The sequence below is a fragment of the Curcuma longa genome, chromosome 21 (genome assembly GCF_044706935.1).
Source record: "Curcuma longa cultivar G26 ecotype Majalengka, Jawa Barat chromosome 21, ITB_CL_G26_1.1, whole genome shotgun sequence".
Classification (NCBI taxonomy): Eukaryota; Viridiplantae; Streptophyta; class Magnoliopsida; order Zingiberales; family Zingiberaceae; genus Curcuma; species Curcuma longa.
Genome location: NC_133881.1, coordinates 4,246,450 through 4,267,458, shown reverse-complemented (window position 1 = coordinate 4,267,458; position 21,009 = coordinate 4,246,450). Strand labels below are relative to the sequence as shown.

Below are 21,009 nucleotides of genomic sequence, written 5' to 3'. Positions count from 1 at the left end.
AAAATTTGAGTATATAGTTCCACCATGATGTTGAGTCAACCTGCCAAGGGCAAGTGTACTCTCGGTAGAAAATAAAAAAATTTTAGTCTACATTTTGAGAAATCCAGTATAATTCGACTGTTATCAAGTACAAATTTAGAGATTTTGAGTATAAAGTTCCACCATTATTATTTCACTACCTTATAAAAACTTACTCTTGAGGCAACCACACATATACATGACTTAGTAGCCAAGTAGGGAAGCATGTCACTTGGTGAGAGTGCCACTATTAGTACCACAAGGAAAGTCATGCCAAGAGTAAGTATACTCTCGGTACAAAACAGAGAAATTTTGGTACACATTGTTGGAATTTCAGTTCAAATCGACAGAGATCGAGTACGATTTCATTTAATTTCATAGGTGAACTAAAATGTCAAGAGCAAACAGTTTATTTGCTGAAAATATATGCAAAATTTGAGTATATATTATGGAAATTAAAGTATGATTTTGTTTATATTGAGTATAATTTGACGAAATTTGAGTATAAAATTCTGGCAGCATCTCCTCCCACAAATTTGATAGAAATAAACATCATGTATTGAACGAAACATATCATTCAATGATATAAGGTAGAGCAAATACATAATAAGATCTTCAAGTCACTAACCAAAATGATTATCTATAGATATCACACAAGTTTTAAACATCACATGAACTAGTATCGAGCTCATATTACATAAAATCTACATTAAAGTCAATGACTTAACAGAAAAAGATTCTTAAAGCAACAACAAGCCATGAATGCTGCCGCTGGATTGAGTACACCTTCTTGTAGTTGTATCCATGTCTCTTCTTTGTTCTATCCTCCTCCTTTTCCTGTATATTGAAAAATGTGTTACTATGGTGGATGCTCCAGCACTTCTTTTATCACGCTCTAGTAGGAGAAGGGCATTCCAGAGTTCTTTTCTTGTGCTGATGACAGTTGGAAGATGTTGTCTCCAATAATTGTCTTTCTTTGTTCCTTCTCGATGGGCATGATGTTGAAAGTCATATTCCTTGAGTTGGCAGATCTGTTCCAGTTCTCTGATACTGTGGAAGACTTGCTCCACTGCTTCTACTTCAATTTGGGTTATTCTTTTTCTGATGTTGTGGTCTTCAAGGTGTAAGATGGTCCTTCCGTTGGATTCTTGGCCCAGTTCCTCGTATTCACTAAGGAGTTCATAAGGCCTGCCAACCGGGTAGTTGCCTGAAGGTTGGGCTTTTCCTTGATCTGCTTCATCGCTTGCTCCACAGCCTCCATGACTTGGTCCTCCGGGTTCCATGCTTCCTGCACCAATATAACTCTATCTTATAGTATTAGTCACAAAAATCATATAATGCTAAAGATTTTGACTCTATTCCTGCACCAATATAACTCTATCTTATAGTATTAGTCCACAGCCTCCATGACTCCATTGCTATACTAATGGAAATAATTTCTAACATTAATCTAGAAAAATTATAATAAAATTGAGAGACTTGCTGAAAAATACTTAATGCAAGGGATTTGAGGATGTTTCTCCATTTAATCATATATAGCAATTTATATTCTTCTTTGTTGCTGTGTTTTCCTTTTTCATCTTCTTCTGTTTAAGTAGGAAGTTGGATTCCTTTTTTTGTTTATCATATGATAATACTCTCTTTTTTGGAGTTCAAGCTTCAATAGATTGATAATACATGAAAGAGTCAGAGATATCAGTTGACTGTTCTTTTTTACAGAAAGCGCATTGGATGACAATGAAAAATAAGGGCTATAAACAGTCAATAAAAGCTAAAAGGATGCAGTACAGAAACAGGGAAACCACAAACAATGTCACATGTTTGTCCTTCGAAGTGAGCTACAAAAATTGTTTTACTTGTTGAAGCAGTAGTCAGCACATTTGTGGTATGGATTTGATGCATTTGCACAATTGGGGTTGATGATCTCCATGCCTACTTTCTCTGCCTTCTTGTCCTCCTTCCTCTCAATATTAACTAGATCAGTGTTTGTATCTTATGAGAAGAACCAAAACAAAATAAGACAAAGCATGACAAGAAAAACCACACTAGATTTAGCATGAATATGAAAATGAATGTTCAGGTTCAGTTTGTAATTTTCAGAAAATAAGAAAGGAGAAAGTAAATTGTTTGCAAGTGCAATTTCCTTGAAGAGCAATATTCTGAAGATTGGTGGTATGGATTAGATGCATTTCTGCAATTAGGAGCGAGATTTCTTCCTGCAATTGCTTTATCAGTTTCTTCTTCATGCTTCGCTCCTTGTTGAAAGGAAGAAACTAAGAGGAGAACAATGCTGCAGTTTCATAAGCAAAATAAATGAGGAATAGCTTGGGAAAAAGATGTTGCATTTCTATTATCAAAATTTGAAATATTTTGAAGTTCAACTGTGAGATTCTTAGATGCAAACCGAAAAAAATCCGGCCTTTTCTTCAAGCATCAGTTCTAGCGAAAAGGAGGAACAGGAGAAAGCAACAGACTTGCTCGATTCTCTTCCCTTTGTTCTTTCGCCCTGGGGGTTCTTGTCCAGCAGTAGTCAGCACATTGATGGAATGGATTGGAGGCGTTTCTACAGGAAGGATCTACTTGGGCGAAGCAACTAGACCTCGATTTTCCTCATGTGGTTCCCCAATTTGACCTGCACAGAAAAATTAAGAAATTTACTAATTTTTGAGGTGAAGCTCTCGATCAATGGATTTCGACGCTTGCTTCAGTTTGGGCGCGTATGCTCTTGCTTCAATCTCATCGTCGGTGTGAGATGGTGTCACCGTTCAGGGTTTGGACAAGGAAACGGAGATTGTGCCATCAACAAATGGAGGAAAAGGAAATGGTGGAAAACCAATTAGGGTTTTGAGGATGGTGTCGTCGAGAAGAAGAAAAATGTTGGTTAGGGTTTTGAAGAAGGTCTCGCCAGGAAGAAAAAGGAAGAAGGCAGGCGGGTCGTGGCTCGTGAACGTAGGGAGAGAAGGAGTGAAATGAGATGCGTGTCTCGTGAACAAGGGAGAAGAAGAGATAGGGAAGGGGTAATTTTGTAATTTCATGTATTGGGGAGTTGAAACAAATTTTTGGGTACTGCATGCAAAGAAAATCATGGGTGGGGACTGATCACAAAGGTGAGTTTGGGTTTGGGTATTTAAAAGCAAGTTCCGTTATCCTAATAAATTTATTTAAGTGTATTAGGTAGGATAAAAAATATAGAAGTTTCAACTTTTTTAAAAAACAATAAAATCCTCAAATTAGCCTTCATAATCGTTTATAATCCAAATTAAATCGCCATTTCTGTGATTTATCATTTGTCTGGCTAACTGAGACCGAGTCAAAATTGATGCTGACTCAGTTTTCGTTTGATTTGCGTGCGCCGTGGTCGATACAGGAGAACCCTAGCGCCCAATTTGTGTTGGAGGTCGCGAGGTTTGAATTTTTTTTTCCAGTTTTGGGCGAAATCGCTTATTCAAGACACTGATCCATAGGCGGAAGTGAAGTATCTCCCAATCTTTTGTGCCAATTGTTCTTCTCCATTCCACAGGCAAACAAGAGCCGTGATTCAAGGTTCGCTGCGGGATGAATCGGAAGAAGGAGCTCTGTAGGAATTTTCAGCGCGGAAGGTAAATTCAGCTTTTGCGCTTTCATGATTGCTACGCATTTTCTCTGCCCTTTTTTGGACCAGCTGTTATCTATCTTAAGAATCAGAATCCTGCTTGTCGATGAAAGTCAAGGTTTTGCCTGCTCTTCTTTGATTTTTCCCCTTCTTAAAGCCTTTTTATTTGCCAGTTAACTTCCTATGATTTTACTAGGCATTTTGCATAAACTCAATGGGACCAAATAGGTAGGAAAAAACATGTCTTGACAATGATGACGATTTAATTACCCATGAGCACATGAATTTGGATGAGAATTTAAGTTTTTTTTTATTAATAATCATAGAAATCATTGATAAGTTACAAGCAAGGTGGATCACTAATTTACGGCATTATATCCATAATTCTTCCGTAACATTGCAGCTATCTTGGTCTTTCACGTACTTGTCTCTAATTTGTTGGTGTTGTTTATTCAGTTCATGTAAATGTTAATTGGCTAAAATTCACCAGCCACTTAACTAATACTGATTTTTTTCAGTTGCCAATATGGATCTCGCTGCAAATTTCTTCATACCACTCAACAAGAGGCAAAACCTAATCCCTACGGTTTTGGCAACCAGAGTACCATACACTTTCCAAATACTACTCAGCCACAAAAGCCAAATCCTTACGGTTTTGGAGTGCAAAACAAGCCCCAATTACAGAACGACATCCCTCAGAAAGGTTCCTCCAATTTCGTAGCTAAATACCAACCTCCTGCCAAGGTGCTTTCTCACATTACTTTTATAAGGTTATGTTAGTAATCTCAAACTTTTATCAGTATGTGCATGATTATGGTACTTCAATGTTGTCCATCATATGGGGGTCTGGTATAAAACCAATACCCTTTCTCCAGGTAATGTTCATGGGTGTTTTCTTTAAAATCTTCTGTGAAAGATGTCTGGGTTTGCCTTTGTGTGAAGATTTTGTAATTTCTATCATACTGGCTGTTTGGTACACAGACACCAAGAAAAATCTGATTCTTCGCTGTTGTTCTGCCATTCTGTATCAGATTTTGATTTTCACTTTTCAAGCCATGATTGGTTTTGATTTTTGTGTATGTTGTCAGCCATTTGAAAACAAGTGGACAAGATCATCCTCATCTGGAGCTACAAATGTAACTGCTTCACAAGCTCAAGCTCAGTCCCAAGCATCAGATCACAAGTGTGTTTCCATGACACATATGATTAATTTGGTCTTTGCTTTTGCTAACACGGGATAACTTTTAGAGGTTTTCTTTTCTTTTGTTATCAATAGGTGCACAAATCCTGAATCCTGCAAAAAACAAATAATTGAAGATTTTAAGAATGAAGCACCTCTTTGGAAGTTTACTTGTTATGGACATTGCAAGTAGTAAGTTATTTTAAACTCATATCTACCTGATAAAGCCTAGTAAGCTTTCTTATGATGCATTAATGCACAACCACAAATCATATAGACCTTTGGATACATGTATATACTGTTTGATGTTTTCTCTTATTTTTTTCCTTTTTCGTTTGTTGGCATTCTAGAGTATGTGACAAACCTCATTTGTTTTTTATATTCTAATGAATTTGTGACTTAGTAGCCTGGTTCTTGTGGATGAATTATGTAGATATATTTGTATCCTAATAACATGTGATGTGACACTATGCATTATTCATTATCATGCTTAGCCATCACATTCTTGAAACTATATGGACACATGTATAAGACAATTACAAGCCACCATAAATAACAGAGACCACAATTTTGTTGCTTTAATTATTGCTGTTGACCATTAAATTTCATTAGCATCACTTGATAAAAAAAATGGGAAGAAAAAAGGTTCAAATATTTGCTATTCTGGAAATTGCACTGTTATTAACAATTTAACACTATGTGATACATTATATTTACAAAATTACTAAATTGGATTCAAATAACTCATTATTGCCTTTCATTTTACAATTCCTGCTGATGTGCATAGTATCGCCTCATTGACTGACTAATCACTTTTCCAATAGTGGTCCTTGTGACATTGTTGGTGATATCAGTTATGAAGAACTTCGGTCAGCTGCATATGATGATGCAAGGCAAGGATTAAGTGTTCAGTCTATTGTAAGCTCCAAAGCTGATTCTCTCTTTATCTCCCCCCAAGTCATTAAACTAACTGATAACACTGTGCTTTGATAGTGTAGATAAGATGATGTCCAACCACTCTATATTGTCTCGCTGATAATCTGTACCACTTTAGAGTTAGAAGCAGCTGAAACCGTTGATTATATCTCGGAGGACACTCTAATTGTATTAGATGTAAATTTTAAATGGTTCCTGTATGGATATACTGTCCTTTCATATCAAGTCTCTTGTAGACATGTATAGGCTAAAAAATTAACTCACTGAGCATGTAGAGAGATATATCAATTTAGTTTTAGAAAGGTTATTGACTTAATTGACTGACTAATTTTGAATAACTTTACTCTCTTGATCATGTCATTCATACTTTTTTCTTATCTTTACACACATATATGTATTGCATAAGAAGCTTGTTTTGAAGAGGATCATGGATATAGAAACTAGAAAGAGGTGGCAATCTCCTGCAGTTATACTTAAGTCGCATGGGAGTTTTAATTTATGTTAGGGAATCATGAAATTTATTATTAAAATATTAAGGCTTCTACTTATTGCAGCAGCATAATTATGTAGAAAACTGGTCCTATAAGCTTAAATGTCCTTGTATTATGATTATTGCATCAGCAATTTAGCAGGACACAACCCTTTATTTGTAGTAAGCAATAAATTGTGATACAGTTTGTTTACTGTTTGTCAAGTGCCATGAAACTAATTGTTAAATATGTTTACCAGAAATTGGAAAATTGTTCTTTTATTTTTCCTAGTATACAAAGAGAGAAGGGGGCATAACATAATGTTTGTGTACAGTGGAACATACTGTGGTAAACAACATTGCGCTCTTGCCAATGTTATGTAATTCAATAATCAGCCGTTAACTGCAAATTATCTACCAAGAGTTCCCCTTTATATAAAATCCACAAAATAAGAGAATTGATCCATTATCTTGATAGACATTTGCCTGAAATGCTTAAACTTGAATTAATGGTCTCTCATCTAAGCTTTATAAATGCTTCTATTAACCCATACTTCCATGTGGAAGTAAACTACAGTGGTAAAATTTTCACATTCAGTTTTGATGTCTTTGTTGAAGTTCAACATCTAATTTATAGCTTAGTATAATCCCTAATCAACAGCATGTTACCTTTAATCCGATGATAGTACCATCACCATTGACAGTCTTTTTCCTGTTGGAACACCTCATTGTGTGTACAGTTAAGCATGCTCTGATATCAAGAATACTACTATTATAATTTGTTCAAGAGGACTGACCGGTAACTTAATAGATCCAACCACTTAACCATAAATGCTTGATTTCAAGTTGACAGTAATTCCATTAGCTAAGGTTTATCATCCTTCCATGTCGACCGACAATTTCTCATATGGGACTAAACTAAGATGTAACTGACATGCTAGAGCATATCATTTCTTTCCCTTTGTGGCCTAGAAATGCTTAAAGAACCTACTTTCCTGTGCAGGTTGAGAGAGAGAGGAAATTATACCTTTCCAAGTTGAATGAATTTGATAATTTATTGAAAAAACCATATGGTTCACAAAGTCCTAGTTTTCATCGGATGAATTCCGCTCCCATTTCAAGCACACCTCAGATGAGTCAGTCTCCTGTGTTCATGAACAATGCATCATCTGTAAATGTGCAAGGAAACAATGTCCCCTCTTTTTCAAGTTTTAGTCAACTAACGGCAGCAACTAATCTTAGCTCTGAGAACAGGTTTTTCTTTAGGTTTTTCAAATTAGAACCAGTTTTTTTCCGTGACTTTCTATTTTCCTTAACTTTCAGTACCTATTATCAGGTCTGATCCACAAGGATTCCCCAGCAGTAATTTTGCTCAACCTAGCCCCTTCCAGAAAGCCAGCCAAAGTTCTTTTGGTCTTGGAAAATATGGAAATTCAGGTGTTGTAGCTGCAAATAATATGTTATTTTCCTTACGTTGAATGGTTGAAATTCATCTGTATCATTTTTATTGTTTCATTGTTACCATCTCATCGAACCATTTCAATACATTTTTTTTACTTGAAGTTCATCTATGCCATTTGTATTGTTTAATTGTTACCATCTCGTCATACCACATCAATATATTGTTTTACTTTCATCTGCACTACACTGGGTTACTAGTTCCATTTGTTGTCTGTTAACATAATTCTCTATTGAATTGGAGTCGGTTTAGCTGATTGGCAATTATATGCCTTTATGGTGTTAATAAAAGAGCAGTTACATGCACAAAATGGTTCATTTTGTTGTGGTCAGCATTCAGTGATGAGTTAATACAGTTTGAAGTCTTGTACAGTTTCATTTTATAGTCAGTCCTAGGTAGTTTGGCAGTTCTTGCAACAATGCGAGGTTCAAAATTAGATCCACTTTCAAACCTATCAAGAGGTTGTCTTAAAAAAGGTTGAGAAACTATGGAGTGTATTTGCAAATTAGTAGGAACCTTCTTTTGTGGTATTAAAATATGCTTTAAAATGAACCTAAGGATTTTATTTTCCTTTTTAGGCGGTTTTGACAATCTGAAACATTAATAATTTTCCTTTCTAACTAAGCTTAGGATAGAGGAACCATAGTGATATTGCCAGCCAAGCGGACTTAACAGTGAGCTACATATGCAACTCTGCTTGACCATGTATTTTGAATGTGCCTTTACTAAAACTTTCTATGTATAGCTGTGAGTGCATCACCATCTTGCCTGGATAGTGAAAAGTAGATGGAGTTATGAATTAAACATAGCTTTAAATGGTTTAGAAGTGAGCAAAGTAACTGAGATGGCTATGGACTGAGAATAATGATATTCAGCACTGTAAAGAGCAGCTTCATTCCAAAATTTGCTCAGTTGGACTAGGCAAAATTCAGTTTCTAATCGAATTACTTGGCTATTTTTAAAATGACATAGGAAGAGAAAACAAACTTTCACTGTTATTTTTATCTCAGACCTGTTGAATAGGTGAGTGGACCTTATAAGCATTGCTATGCAAGTCTTAATTTGCAATGGTGAAAAATGTTAAACGTTTTTCTCTTTTGTGAAAACATTGGAAAAAAAAATCTCTGATCATAAATTTTCAAGTATTCTTTGATTGTTTTTTCTCTTTTGTTCCTATTTTTTAAAAATTATTTTAGTCTTGATTAGCTGAAGAAGGTTGAAAAAGAATTTAGAAAGGTTGGAAAACTATGTTTTCTGAATGGAAATATGATGGTCACTCTATTCGAGCACTATATTTTTCATTTTAGAACAAAATTTGTAGAAACATATAGGCTAGTCTAATCTTTGATTCTAGTTAAATATCTGAATTTGGAGTCAAATGAAAGGTCCAAGTTCATTATTCTGGCAATACCACTAATCATACAATGCATAAAATGATTCAAATTCTGTTACAGAGTCTTTCCTGGGTTTGATAGAAATTTGTGCAGTTTTTTTCTCATAGCAGAAATACTGTTCAATTAAAATTCCACTTTCATCCCCTTCTATTTTCATTACTGCTAGATTTTTTGTTGTTGTCGTTTTGATTACTCATGTTTCAGCAATACAGGATTGTTTGGTCAGCAGCCAATACAACCAGCTGGAAACTTTCCAAATCCGAGTGTTTCTTCATTTAACTTTAATGTAAGACCTATTGGGTCTCCGTCTCCCCAGACTTTTGGTGTCACAAATAGTCAACAACTCAACTCTGTTAGTAGGGTTGGTACCCCTTCAAGTGATGATGAGTAAGTTTGTGCATTTTATCTGCATTACTAGTATTGCACATTGAACATTGTTCCTGTGTAATTCTTTAGCCACTTAGCGTGATAATCATTTTTTCTCCATCTAACCTTACGTATGATATGTTTGAGGCCCCTTTACCTATTATATACTATGTGTTATCTAAACTAGGAGTCAATTTAGGTAGATGTCATTTCCAATATGGGAATGATACCTTGAAAGGTAACTTTAATCGAAGGAGAATGGATATAATAATCACATTACTTGCTCGCTCGCTGCTATTCTTTAGAAACATGAAAAATATGGCCGGCCACTGTAGATTGAATAAACAACTAAAAATGAATGAAAATATTGTCTGTCTAGACAGTAATCTACCAGTAGTACATACTGCTTTTAAAGGGCATGCTAACATTAAAATAACCAATCACTGCAGATCTTCTGAACAAGGATGGTCTGCCACTCAGTCTTTGCGTGGGACTTCAATGTTATATTTAAAAGGGAAATACTTCACTGTTACGTCCAAAAATTGAATTTTGCACCATAGCTATAGGACACAATATAATGCCCAATAACTAAATACCCATTGTAGGGCTAAAGCCGTAGACATTTAACTCCTAACAACAATAACTCAATGATAATTCTAATATATGGTTTATTATTCTGACTCATTTTAGATTTGCTTGGCCAGTAATCTAGCAGTAGGTCTAGAGTGTATGCAAAAATTTCCTAAAACACAGTATCTTACAGAGCAGTAAGGTAATTAACTAGAAGTACAGATAATCATACAGTGTTTACAATCAGTGATCAAGTTGCTGAGTTATTTTTATTAATATTCTCTCACCTTAAGGCCACTGTAGATCAAATACACAACTAAAAATTAATGAAAATATTTTTGTCTGGGCACATAGTAATCTACCAGTAATACATACTGCTTCTACAGGGCATGCTAACATTAAAATAACCTATCACTGCAGATCTTCTGAACAAGGGTGGTCTGCTACTCAGTCTTTGCATGGGATTTAAATGTTATATTTAAGAGGGAAAATACTTCACTCTTACTTCCAAAAGTAGACTCTTGCACCATATGTATAGGACACATAATATCCAATACCTAAATACCCATTGTATGGCTAAACCCATAGTACATTTAACTATTAACAGTAATAACTCAATGATAATTCTAATATATGGTTTATTATTCTGAATTGTTTTAGATTTACTTGGCCAGTAATCTAGCTGTTGAGATCTATAGTGTACGCATAAATTTCCTAAAACACAGTACCTTACAAACAGTAAGGTAATTAACTATAAGTACAGATAACCATACAGTGTTCCCAATCGGTGATCAAGTTGTTGGAGTTATTTTTATTCATATCATTGGTACTTCTATTTTTTCTATGCTTTTAATCAAGTTCATGTGAAGTGTCATTCAAATTATAGTAATTATCGTTCAATTTGTCTAATTAGATTTCTTCACACAGGTTTGAGGTTGATGATAGTATTTGGAGAAAGGAAGAATGGAAGATAGGAGAGGTATGCTTTATTCTTGGAAATGATTTCTGAAATGCCCTGGATTTTCAGATTTTTTTAGTTTAATGTTAAGGACAGTGATTGAGTTGCATTGTTCCTTACCATAACTTTGGCTTAATCAATGTGACTAACATATTTGTTAATCTAGAAAACTTTGTTCAGCTTCTACAAAAATCTGTAGTGCAGGTGGTCCATAAAAATAGTGATTCTATTTCTATTCCAGATGAATGCGTTCCTATTTTGGTTGCAAAAATAAACATGGAACACAAATTCTCATGGAACTGTAATTCCTAGGATAATTATTTCTTACTTTCTTTTAAGAATAGCTATTCTTTCTCTGCTTCATTTTTCTAAATTATTAAAAAAATATTTATTTTAAACAAGCAAATTAGGTTGAATAGGCTGAGCTGAATAGTCCAGCTGATTAAACTACTTGATTTCTGAATTGATTGGCCAATCTGGACATGTAGATTGAGTTGGTTGTGATAGTTGGTTTGGTTGAGTCAAGTGGGCTAAATGGTTTTGATTGTCCAGACAAATCCATCGTATTGAGCAGTTCAGGTGGTCCTGATAGGCTTTGGCTGGTCTAAACATGCCAATCAAGTCAATAAGCTAGGCAGGTTGAGCTGAATGAGTCAGTTGGGCAAATGGACTAGTCAATCCAAGAGGGATGACCACTAAGTCAGTAGCCAGTGTGATTGAGTTGGTTGAGCAGGTACATTGGATTCATCACATTGGGCAAATTGTGTGAGCTAGACGAGATGAACAAAGAATTTCATGAAGGAATTCCTAAAAGAATATTTATTCCTTCCATGTCCATGATTCCCTAGTAGTGGCTATTTGATTCCTTGGCTATTGCATTCAGTAAATTAGATAATTTTCTTGTGCCAATGCTGATCTTTTGTATCTTCTAGTCAAATATGGCATTGGTTTCTCATATAGTTTGTCTCCAGATTCCTGAAAGACCGCCTCCAGCCGGAGTATGTTGACAATATCACTACTACGGAGGAAATGAAGATTTGCTTATCCTCACGGGTTCAGCAGATGCTTTCTCTGCCAAATGCTGCTTTCTCCAAGATGCGGCGGGAGGATGTTCACTTTCCAACTTAATGTGATAAGCCTCAGGCATCAAAAATGTAATCTCTTTGCTTCATCAAACTCTTTGGAGGCCATGCTCCTTTCAAGCTGAAGTTCTTTGCATAAAAAAACCAAGCTACTCACGAAGAACCTCTGCCAAGTGGATTGGAGGGTATACTGAATTTGATTCTGATGCACAAGGTTTTGAATCCATTTCCAGCTTTTATGCCCTCTATTCTGATGCACAAGGTTCTGAAGAACCTCTGTTTGCAAGTTTTCTGTCTCTGTTTTTATATTCTCGATTTATTATTGTAATTATATATATTTGATGCATAATTAAATACCTTTTGTTAAAAAAAAAAGTAAGTGTCGGTCATCATTTCTATTGCGACTACGTTCGTCAAAATAATCAGGATTTGTTAGGCGAGTAAACGAATGAAAATATTAAGTGATGTTTTGGATAAATGCTTAGTTAATTAATTCAATAAAAAAGATAATTTTTTTCATAGGGAGATGGACGATCTGGTGCAGTTTGAAGAATTTCTTAGTGTTTTTTGTTCTTTCTTGCGATATGGTTCTATGATCCCTTTCATGATGCATGCGATATAATTGAGGATGATTCTACTTGCAAATACGAGCCTTAAAGATCACCCGACCTTCAAATAATATTTTTTAGTGCATGTATAACTTTCAAATCTTTTTGTTTCGACTAACTACAATTTTAAAGACCATATATTTCAGTTTCTCTATCAAACAAATCATGGGTTGTGGTTCTAAATGCTAATATACTTTGGTTTTAAAGGTTCCATGTTTATCACGGTTTTAAATGCTCGTATACTGTTATGAAGTTAAAGGTCCTCTACTATATTATATTTCTGAAGAACAACTCTACAAAGAAACACGTTCAGTTTCACTCGATTGAAGTCAACACCACAACTAGAAGGATGAGAAGAAGAAGAAACTTTGAAAGTTAAATCTGCCCAATATTCGACTGGTGCAACTCTTTCACCATGTGTTAACCAATCGATTCAGTTTGATTTCGAAAGCATTCTTAAAACCACTTGGCTTAAAGATGTAAACTAATGTTTACTTGCAGTAAACATGTGATGGTTCATGATGGCAATCCTTCTTGGATCCCATTCTAACACACTGTTCATAAAAATAAAAAAAAAACCAACCCTCTTGGTGCTTCTGTAGTTAATTTTCAGTCAAAGGAAGGACATTTTTAAACCCTGCCATGCTCATTAATAAACTAATTTGAACTGTCAGTGAAACGAGGTGTAGAAAGGAAAAAAATAAAAATAAAATAAATAAAAGTAATGGCATGGGAGTAGTAGCTCGTGGAGAGGTACACGTCAGTTGTAATTTTAATAAGATAATAAGCTGCAAAATCCCACCCTGTAAAGTTCAGTAATCAGCTACTAAAATCTGCTCATTCAGTTTAATTAACTACACTGTAAGTTCTGTAACCTTCTTGGAGATCTGTGCCACTGTGCAGAACAAACTTTAGCATAATGATTAAAGAGAATAAGCACACTTTGTTGGACTTCTTGCACTGCGTCACTGCTGTCATTTTTTAGAAGAAGAAATTAGTTAAGATCAAACTTCTTTAACTTCGTCGTGTCTAGTTCTGTATAGAAGTTATTTTAGAGTGCAATAAAGCTTTCAGAAATTTTAAAGAAATTTGTATGACTCAAGAAAGAAACTAATTGGAAATTTTAACTCCTGCCACGTCCTATCCATTCTCCTGCGTGTTTGCTGAGTAAGTTTCAAGAACTGGGAATCCATTCACGCGAGCCGCTTGCCATGGCAGAGGCCAAGCTGCAGCCTGTGCAGTAATCAAATGCCAACGCTCACGTGATCATATGAACCATGAACCCTAATTAAGGAGCTTTGAATCGAGAACGAAGAATGAAAACTTTTTGGATGCGATCAGTAGTCAAACCTCCATCACATGGCTTCCAAAATGCCTATAAATTCTCCTCAAAACCCCATCACAAAGCAGTAGGCGCAGCGTGTTGAGCCAAGAACAATATGAAGAACACAAGCAGCTTCAATCTCCTGCTAGTTCTTCTCCTTCTGATCTCTATCGAAATGGTCGTCGGGCTTCGAGCGAGGAAGCTACTGCCGTCGCCACCACTGCAGAGCAAATCAGTTCTCTGTTCAGAGCCAGAGGTGCCATTGTTAAAGATCAGAATTGTGACTGCCAAGCAAGGAATGGTGAGCAAAAGGAAGATACTTTCGTCGGCTCAGAACAAAACTCTAAAGATTGACACTGGCAGTGGTTTCATGCCTGCGAAGCAAGGAATGGTGAGCAAAAGGAGGATACCTCCTTCAAAATCGAACCCTACGCAGAACAAGTAAGCCTCATCATCATCCATCAACTCTACAAGGAAAAAATGTTTGCTTGTTTTTGCGATATATGTTATGTGAGTAGAGGTGTGACATTGTGTTAGGTTGAAGCCTCGGTTCAGTGGGTCAAGGAATCCTTGAGAAAATATCGAAAGAAGAAGAAGAAGATGATGATGAAGAAGAAGAAGAAGATGAGGTGCGAAGAGTAGAGTAGAAGAGTTAGTTAAAGCTTTAGATTCTTCTAGTTCTAGAGATGGATAAGAGAATTTTTGGATTTAAAGAATAGTTTTATTGTAATAAGCTGAAATGATCGATCGTTCAAGATGGTACATAAAGTTTAAATCAATGAATTCTCTAAAGAAAAATGGAGATTTGCAATCTCTGTTATTTATATTCTCACTTTTATACAAACTTTTGCAAGTTTAATCTTCTTGAGCACTTCGTCAAACGCTTGCTTCGGGTAGTTTATGGGATTTAGTGGTTTCGAGCCTCGAGTTCGCCGGAGACTTCGCCGGCGGAGCGCTTCCCTCTCCATGAAACACCCCAATTCCTTGCTCGAGGTCGCCTCCCATCGGACTACACGCGGAGCCGGAGCCAGGAGTAGGAGTCCGCTTCCCCATACTCCGCCGCCGCACCACCGCCCGAAGCCTCCCGGAACCCGGCGTCCTCGTCTCCTCGCCGGCGTTCCTGCTCGTCGGCAGCGGCGAAACTGGCGAGGAAAACCTCTCCAGCTCCCTTCTCGGTATCTCAATAGCAAGATCCCCTTTTGGCTTCTTCGATCTGGCGGAAGAGCTGGAAGGCGCTTCGCTCGTCTGCGAGTCGGGATTTAGGGTTTCGGATCCGGCGAGGGAATTAGAGTTTGGGGCTGGGATCGGTTCGGCGCCGACGGGGCTCCGGCAGAGGGGGCAAGTGGAGTGGGAGTGGAACCACATGTCGATGCACTCGAGGTGGAAGCCGTGGCCGCACTTGGAGAGGATCCGGACGAGCTCGCCGTCGGCGAGCTCGCAGAGGCACACGGCGCACTCGATCCGGTTTCCGAACTCCGCTGCGCGGTAGACGGCGACGGGGAGAGATCGGAGGACGGAGGCGTCGAGGCCGCGGAGAAGGGAAGAAGAGGCGCCGAGATCGGTGGCGGAGGAGAAGACGAGGATCCGGGCGCGGCGCAGGTGGCGCTTGGCGTAGAGGTAGAGGCAGAAGACGAAGACGACGACGAGGAAGAGGAAAACGATCGCGGCCACCATGAACGCGTTGCTGATCCGGTCTGCTGCGGAGGGGTCGAGGTCGGCATCATCGGGCTCCGCCATGGTTTGGCCGGCGATGGATCGGGGAAGTTGGTTTACATAGGGAGGTGATGAAGCAACGCCGACGCACTTTTCAGTCAATGTTTAGTCAAAGGAGAAACAGCGTGGAAACGAGCCAAAATTGGCAAAAAAAAAAAAAAAAAAAAAAGAAAAAAGAAAAAAAGAGAGTCAAACTACGACTACAAAATTAATGACGTGGCGGCGGTGCTGTCTTGTTCTTAAGTTTTTATTAAAAAAAAGAAATCAAATAAATTTTGGCTAAAAGCTATATATATCTTTGCTTTTACAAATTATTTTGATAGAATATTATCGGCTGTTTTCATTAGACTTGTTTAACGGTAATTTCGCTAATTAACCGTTAAAGAAAAAAAATGAAATTACATAACTGTTAAATTTGGTGAGAAAATTTTGGAGATGTAATTTCTCCCTTTAATTAATTCTCGACCCATTCAATTATTGTAGCAAAAAAATAATTAATTAATTATGTGATTGGAGGTAAATATCCGTCTAACTAATATGTCACTTTCTAACCAATTGGGTACCTCATGGATCTCAACCCATTCAATTATGAATATTAATTAGTTACTTTTGGGCATGATTGAGTTATTACTATTTGATAACTTTTTGAAGTAGATAAGATTTGAATTTCGGTAAAGTCAAGGTAATGTCTTCTTCGTAGTGATCAACTGTACCTTCTTGATTTATTTCTTTATAGATGATTGTAAAATCAATAACTTTTAGAACCGTTGTGATGATGATTTCATTTTTTATTAAAATAAATATTAATTAGTTTGTTTTAATTAATTTATACCTTTTGTCACATTGATTAGTTTGTTTTGAAATAAATTGGCCATGCTGAACCAGTAAAATGCCAATATATCGGCCCAAATTAATTTGACAGGGGTTGATGGACGCGCACCGGCTCACATCGGCGGTCCAAATTAATTACTTGTAGTACAAATCGACATCGTTGTTGACTTGGACTTTGCTTATGGTTTTAGCACCCAAGTTAAGCTCTTCTATTCCTTTTCTATAATTTATACTAGAGAATAACAATTTAAAATTCCTCACAGAGTTCCTCAAAGTTTTAATTTAATTTTCTCTTTTAATTATTCGTTTGAATAGAAACTGTGAGGTAAAGTGATGGTAAGATTATACATAGAGAGAGAGAGAGAGAGATTTCTCAAATTTTGTAATTTTGTTTTTCATTTTCTTCAATAACTATCAACATTGTTTGAGGTGAAGTGACAATACAACCAAAAAAATTATAATATGTATATATAAATACCATCATGTTAAACTAAATGATGTTAATACCTCAAGGGAGCAAAATGATACGAATTGCAAATTTTGGAAGGTAAATTTTAATACTACAAAAGGGTGAATAGTAAAATATATGCCAAAATTTTTTCATTGATTTCTATTTACCCTATTTCTAAACTCAATTCTTATATTCTAATATATAAATTGATTAGGAAGATATCCCATAGAAAACAAATTGACCCTTTTAGTGCTAGCCATATTAAATTGAATCCTATTACACAAGAGTATGCAAAAGATGATTAACAAGGGGAACTAATAGTGAAATATATAAATAAAGGAGATGAATCAATTTATGTACAAAGATAATTAATAACTTTTTATATTATATAATCTTATTCTTGAAAAATAGTTGATCCTAGATAATAGATTATTTTTAAATATATATATAATATTATTATGTATTTTTTATTAATCTACAAGATTATGAAAATTAATATCAGATGATAAATACTAAACCCTTGTTTGGCGCCCTACAATTACACTATGACATATATAATTAATTTGACACACTATTGTTGTATTAGAATTTGAATATTAAATAAATATCAAAATATTATTAAGATGTCTTATTATTTCTTAATCGATCATGATTAGTAGGAATATAATACCGTCCATCAATCAGCAATTAGCACTAATTCATCAAGAATAAGATTTACAAAAACTAAAATTAAAAAAATAACAAAAAAATATAAACAAAGCGAGTTAGGAATGTGGCGAAGGAGAAGAGGCGATGAGGGCGTAGAGGAGTTCATTCCACGTGTCGGGCAGGCCGGGGAGGCACCAGTGGATGCAGTCGGCGAAGTTGGCCGGGTCCGCCTGCTGCTCCGCCGTCAGCAGCTTCCCCTGCCGCAACGTGTGCACCGACGTGTGCGCCTCCTTCCGGTACTCCGACATCGCCGTTATCTTCACGAACCTCACCGGCACCTTCTTCCTCCTCAGCCTCCTGATCACGTTCTCCGCCTCCGCGTACAGCCGCCAGTCCGTTCCCACCTCCAGCGGCAGCGTCCGGTTCGCCGCCGCCGCCGCCACTGGCTCCGTCTCCAGCGCGCACTTTATCCCCTTGGGGTTTTCCCAAGCCATGCTACTGCAATATACGTTACATACTCAATGCAAAACTAAAAGGGTATAGTCACGAAGTTAAAACTATAAAGGAAATTTAGGAAGTATAGGGGTGTTTAAGCTAATTTTTCTCATATAATATATTATAGTGACTTTTCTAAAGCTAGCGGAGGAATCCAATTCTAATGCCTCTTTAATCATTGACTCGCTTTGAGTTCTTGCAGATTCCCCTCCTGTCATTCTCCAATTCGAACGGTCCAGTGGTCCTGACGAGTGACGACGGCGCTATACTTTGGATCGATATAAATGGGCACGCGTTTGATGCTTCTTTCCAACTCATCAGCATCACGTAGCCTTCTTCCATTGCCTTCTTCTTCAAGCCATCACGAAAAGAGTTGAATTGTAGCTTCAATTATATCGCTGTGACTACGTCAGCGATGCACAGCTTGAAGCCGATGGATGGGTTAATCAGCCAGCAATCATGCAAAATTACTTCTACGGAGAGAATTGTCGAGAAGATTCCTCATTGAAACGAACTAAAAATTGGATTTTGAAGAGAAAAACGAGTATCTTTGTGGGGGTTCGAGACTGAAATGAAATAAAAATTGGATTTTTAAAGAGAGATTGATCTTACTTTATGTGGTTGGGAGACATGCTCATGAAGAACGCCATGGTTCGGTTGGGATTCACGTTGTTCTGCACCCATTTCGCCCAGGTATTCATCACTCGCCGGTACGCCACTGGCCGGTCCACCTCGACGTACTTCTTCGATCCCTTCTCGAACGATCCTCGCCTGTTTCGATCCAAATCAGATGCCAAACCTCACAAATTTCGAATCGGAACTAACTATATATGACCGAGTTTCTCACAGGACTTTCATGGCCGGGGTGTTCAACCACCAGATGTAGCTGTTGAAGACGAGGTAATCCACGTTCTTCCAGTGCTCGCCGTGCTTATCGATCGATTTGGGCATGATGATCCGTTTCTGGATGCTGTGGATTTTGGGATCGTCGGAATTGGACTCGACCAGGAACGGCGCCCAGTAGAACTCCACCGTCGCATTGTAATCCTAAAGTCCCAATTCAAATCAATTAACGAAGAACGGAAGAAGATTGAACAAATTGGGGTCCGAATTGATTACCTCGAGCCGGAAGATGTTGAGCGAGCCATTCTTGGTGAGAGATTTCCTGTTCCACGGCGCGATCGACTGAACCAAGCACACCATCGATTCCCATTGATTTCGGTTCAGGGAATCGCCCACAAACATGAAACGCTTCCCACGCAACCGCTCGAGGAAAATCCTTGCTTCGAACCTTGATTTAAAAGAGGCATCTTGAGTTACTGGCAATGAAACCGTCCATGTGGGACTAAATTTCATCGAGAGCGAGGTGCTCAGAGTAGTTTTCCGGCGATGTGAACTAAAAAAATGGTACCTTGGCAGAGCGCAGTGGGTGGGCTGCCAACGCCACTTCTGGAAGCTGTCGTCTCGCCGGCCGTTCCGCAAGCACGTCACTTGCTCCGTCAAGAACGTACACTCAGGCTCCTTGTATAACGGGTAGTTGACGTCGTCGTAGACCCACCGGCCGTCGAACAGGTCACAGCTTTCCGGCACCTCGAGAATCGTTCGCTGCTGCTCCTTCTCCGGAGGTAGCTTTTCTTCGCGCGCTTCTTGTTCTTTAAGTACTTCTTTTGTGACGACAATCTGAGAGTCGACCTCGACCTCGGCCACACGAACGTCGACCACAACGTCAACGGGCACTGTAGGCTTTTGGGTCAGTTTGTCTTCTTCTTCTTCTTCTTCCTTAATCTCCTTCTCTACGGTCTCAACTGTGGAGAATTCCTCCGGCGACTTATCTCGGTTGCCGGAAGGATACTGAGCGACCAACGTCACGTCGTCGTTCTGTATGAACGTGAACAGGAGCAGCACCGTCGAGATGACGACAAAAACATAGTACTTACTTATCTTCCGGCCACTGCCTCTGTCGGCAACGGACGAGGATCGGTGCTTCGAGTCCACCGTCTCCGCCGCTAGAATAGGCACTTTCCGGCGAGGCATCGTGGTCTCCATGCCCTCTCTTCTAGTCTTCTGAATTCTGAGCGTATTCTGGTGAACAAAAGGAGACAGAGGAGGAGGATGTAAAAGGAGCAGGTGTCGAAGGAATCGTTCAACCATTAATTACTTTCCATAGTTTATTTCTTCAGCATGAAAAGCATTTCAATCAAACGATGAAGCTGACGGAGCACGAAGAAAAGTCAATGGTTAAGCAACAGAGAAGTTTCCCAAAGGGAAAGGATGGGCGATCTTAATAATACATGATTAATCAATGTTTTTTGGCTGATTAAAAAGCAAAAACCATCTTTGCCATTTCTCATTGAATTTTTTAAACTCTTTTACTCGCTATCACACACATATATATATATAATTACTTAATATACTTACTGTAACTCAACAGTTTTATTTATGTAAATAATTTACAATATTTATATATAAAAAAAATTTGTTTTCACCAGCACCTCATGCTTCTGCCGAAGCTTCCTTAATCAGTGCCTTGTCATGGTAGACAAAGGTCTCCACCATGCCCATGTATGTTTTGTTCTTAATCATTCCGTGATGTCATGGAGAGAAGATGAATTTTTAAATCGAGTTAAATGATTTGATCAATGATGAAAAAAGGATGGCAAATATTTTATTATATAAAACCATTAAAAAAATCTATGAATAATTATGTATTATTTTATTTTATTTTTTGATAATTTAAGTATATAAATCTTGAATATGTATTAGATTGTCAATGAAGTAGTCCATCTTAACATAAATATTGTGGACGTCTTTATCTTATTTGAGAGATATTTACAAATAATTTATTCCTTGTCTAAAATAATTATCAAAAATTTTGTAACAAAAATGAGAATTAAAAATAAATAAATTTTATAATA

The 21,009-nt window shown here is 37.4% G+C and overlaps 3 protein-coding genes across 4 annotated transcripts; 1 reads left to right on the top strand and 2 right to left on the bottom strand.

The window, feature by feature from the left end:
* The first annotated feature begins 3,423 nt into the window (after positions 1-3,423).
* Positions 3,424-12,420, top strand: LOC141815604 (zinc finger CCCH domain-containing protein 46). The gene is made up of 10 exons (XM_074703556.1): positions 3,424-3,617; positions 4,129-4,354; positions 4,699-4,793; positions 4,887-4,982; positions 5,615-5,708; positions 7,199-7,449; positions 7,532-7,632; positions 9,261-9,435; positions 10,912-10,963; positions 11,914-12,420. The coding sequence occupies exons 1-10, from the start codon at positions 3,574-3,576 to the stop codon at positions 11,947-11,949; spliced, it is 1,170 nt and encodes a 389-aa protein (XP_074559657.1). The 5' UTR covers positions 3,424-3,573; the 3' UTR covers positions 11,950-12,420.
* Positions 12,421-14,682: 2,262 nt separating this feature from the next.
* LOC141815555 (RING-H2 finger protein ATL2-like) lies at positions 14,683-15,717 on the bottom strand. The gene has a single exon (XM_074703502.1). The coding sequence runs from the start codon at positions 15,691-15,693 to the stop codon at positions 14,833-14,835; it is 861 nt and encodes a 286-aa protein (XP_074559603.1). The 5' UTR covers positions 15,694-15,717; the 3' UTR covers positions 14,683-14,832.
* Positions 15,718-17,636: 1,919 nt separating this feature from the next.
* Positions 17,637-20,146, bottom strand: LOC141814386 (protein trichome birefringence-like 28). Of its 2 annotated transcripts, none has more exons than XM_074702342.1 (5): positions 19,506-20,146; positions 19,214-19,385; positions 18,942-19,141; positions 18,707-18,865; positions 17,637-18,097 (listed from the first exon to the last, which is right to left on the bottom strand). In XM_074702342.1, exons 1-5 carry the CDS (start codon positions 20,138-20,140, stop codon positions 17,716-17,718), a joined length of 1,548 nt encoding a protein of 515 aa, XP_074558443.1. In that variant the 5' UTR covers positions 20,141-20,146; the 3' UTR covers positions 17,637-17,715. The 2 variants fall into 2 exon arrangements, with proteins under 2 accessions (XP_074558443.1, XP_074558444.1); XM_074702343.1 differs by having other exon boundaries at positions 17,637-18,094.
* Between the last annotated feature and the right edge of the window lie 863 nt (positions 20,147-21,009).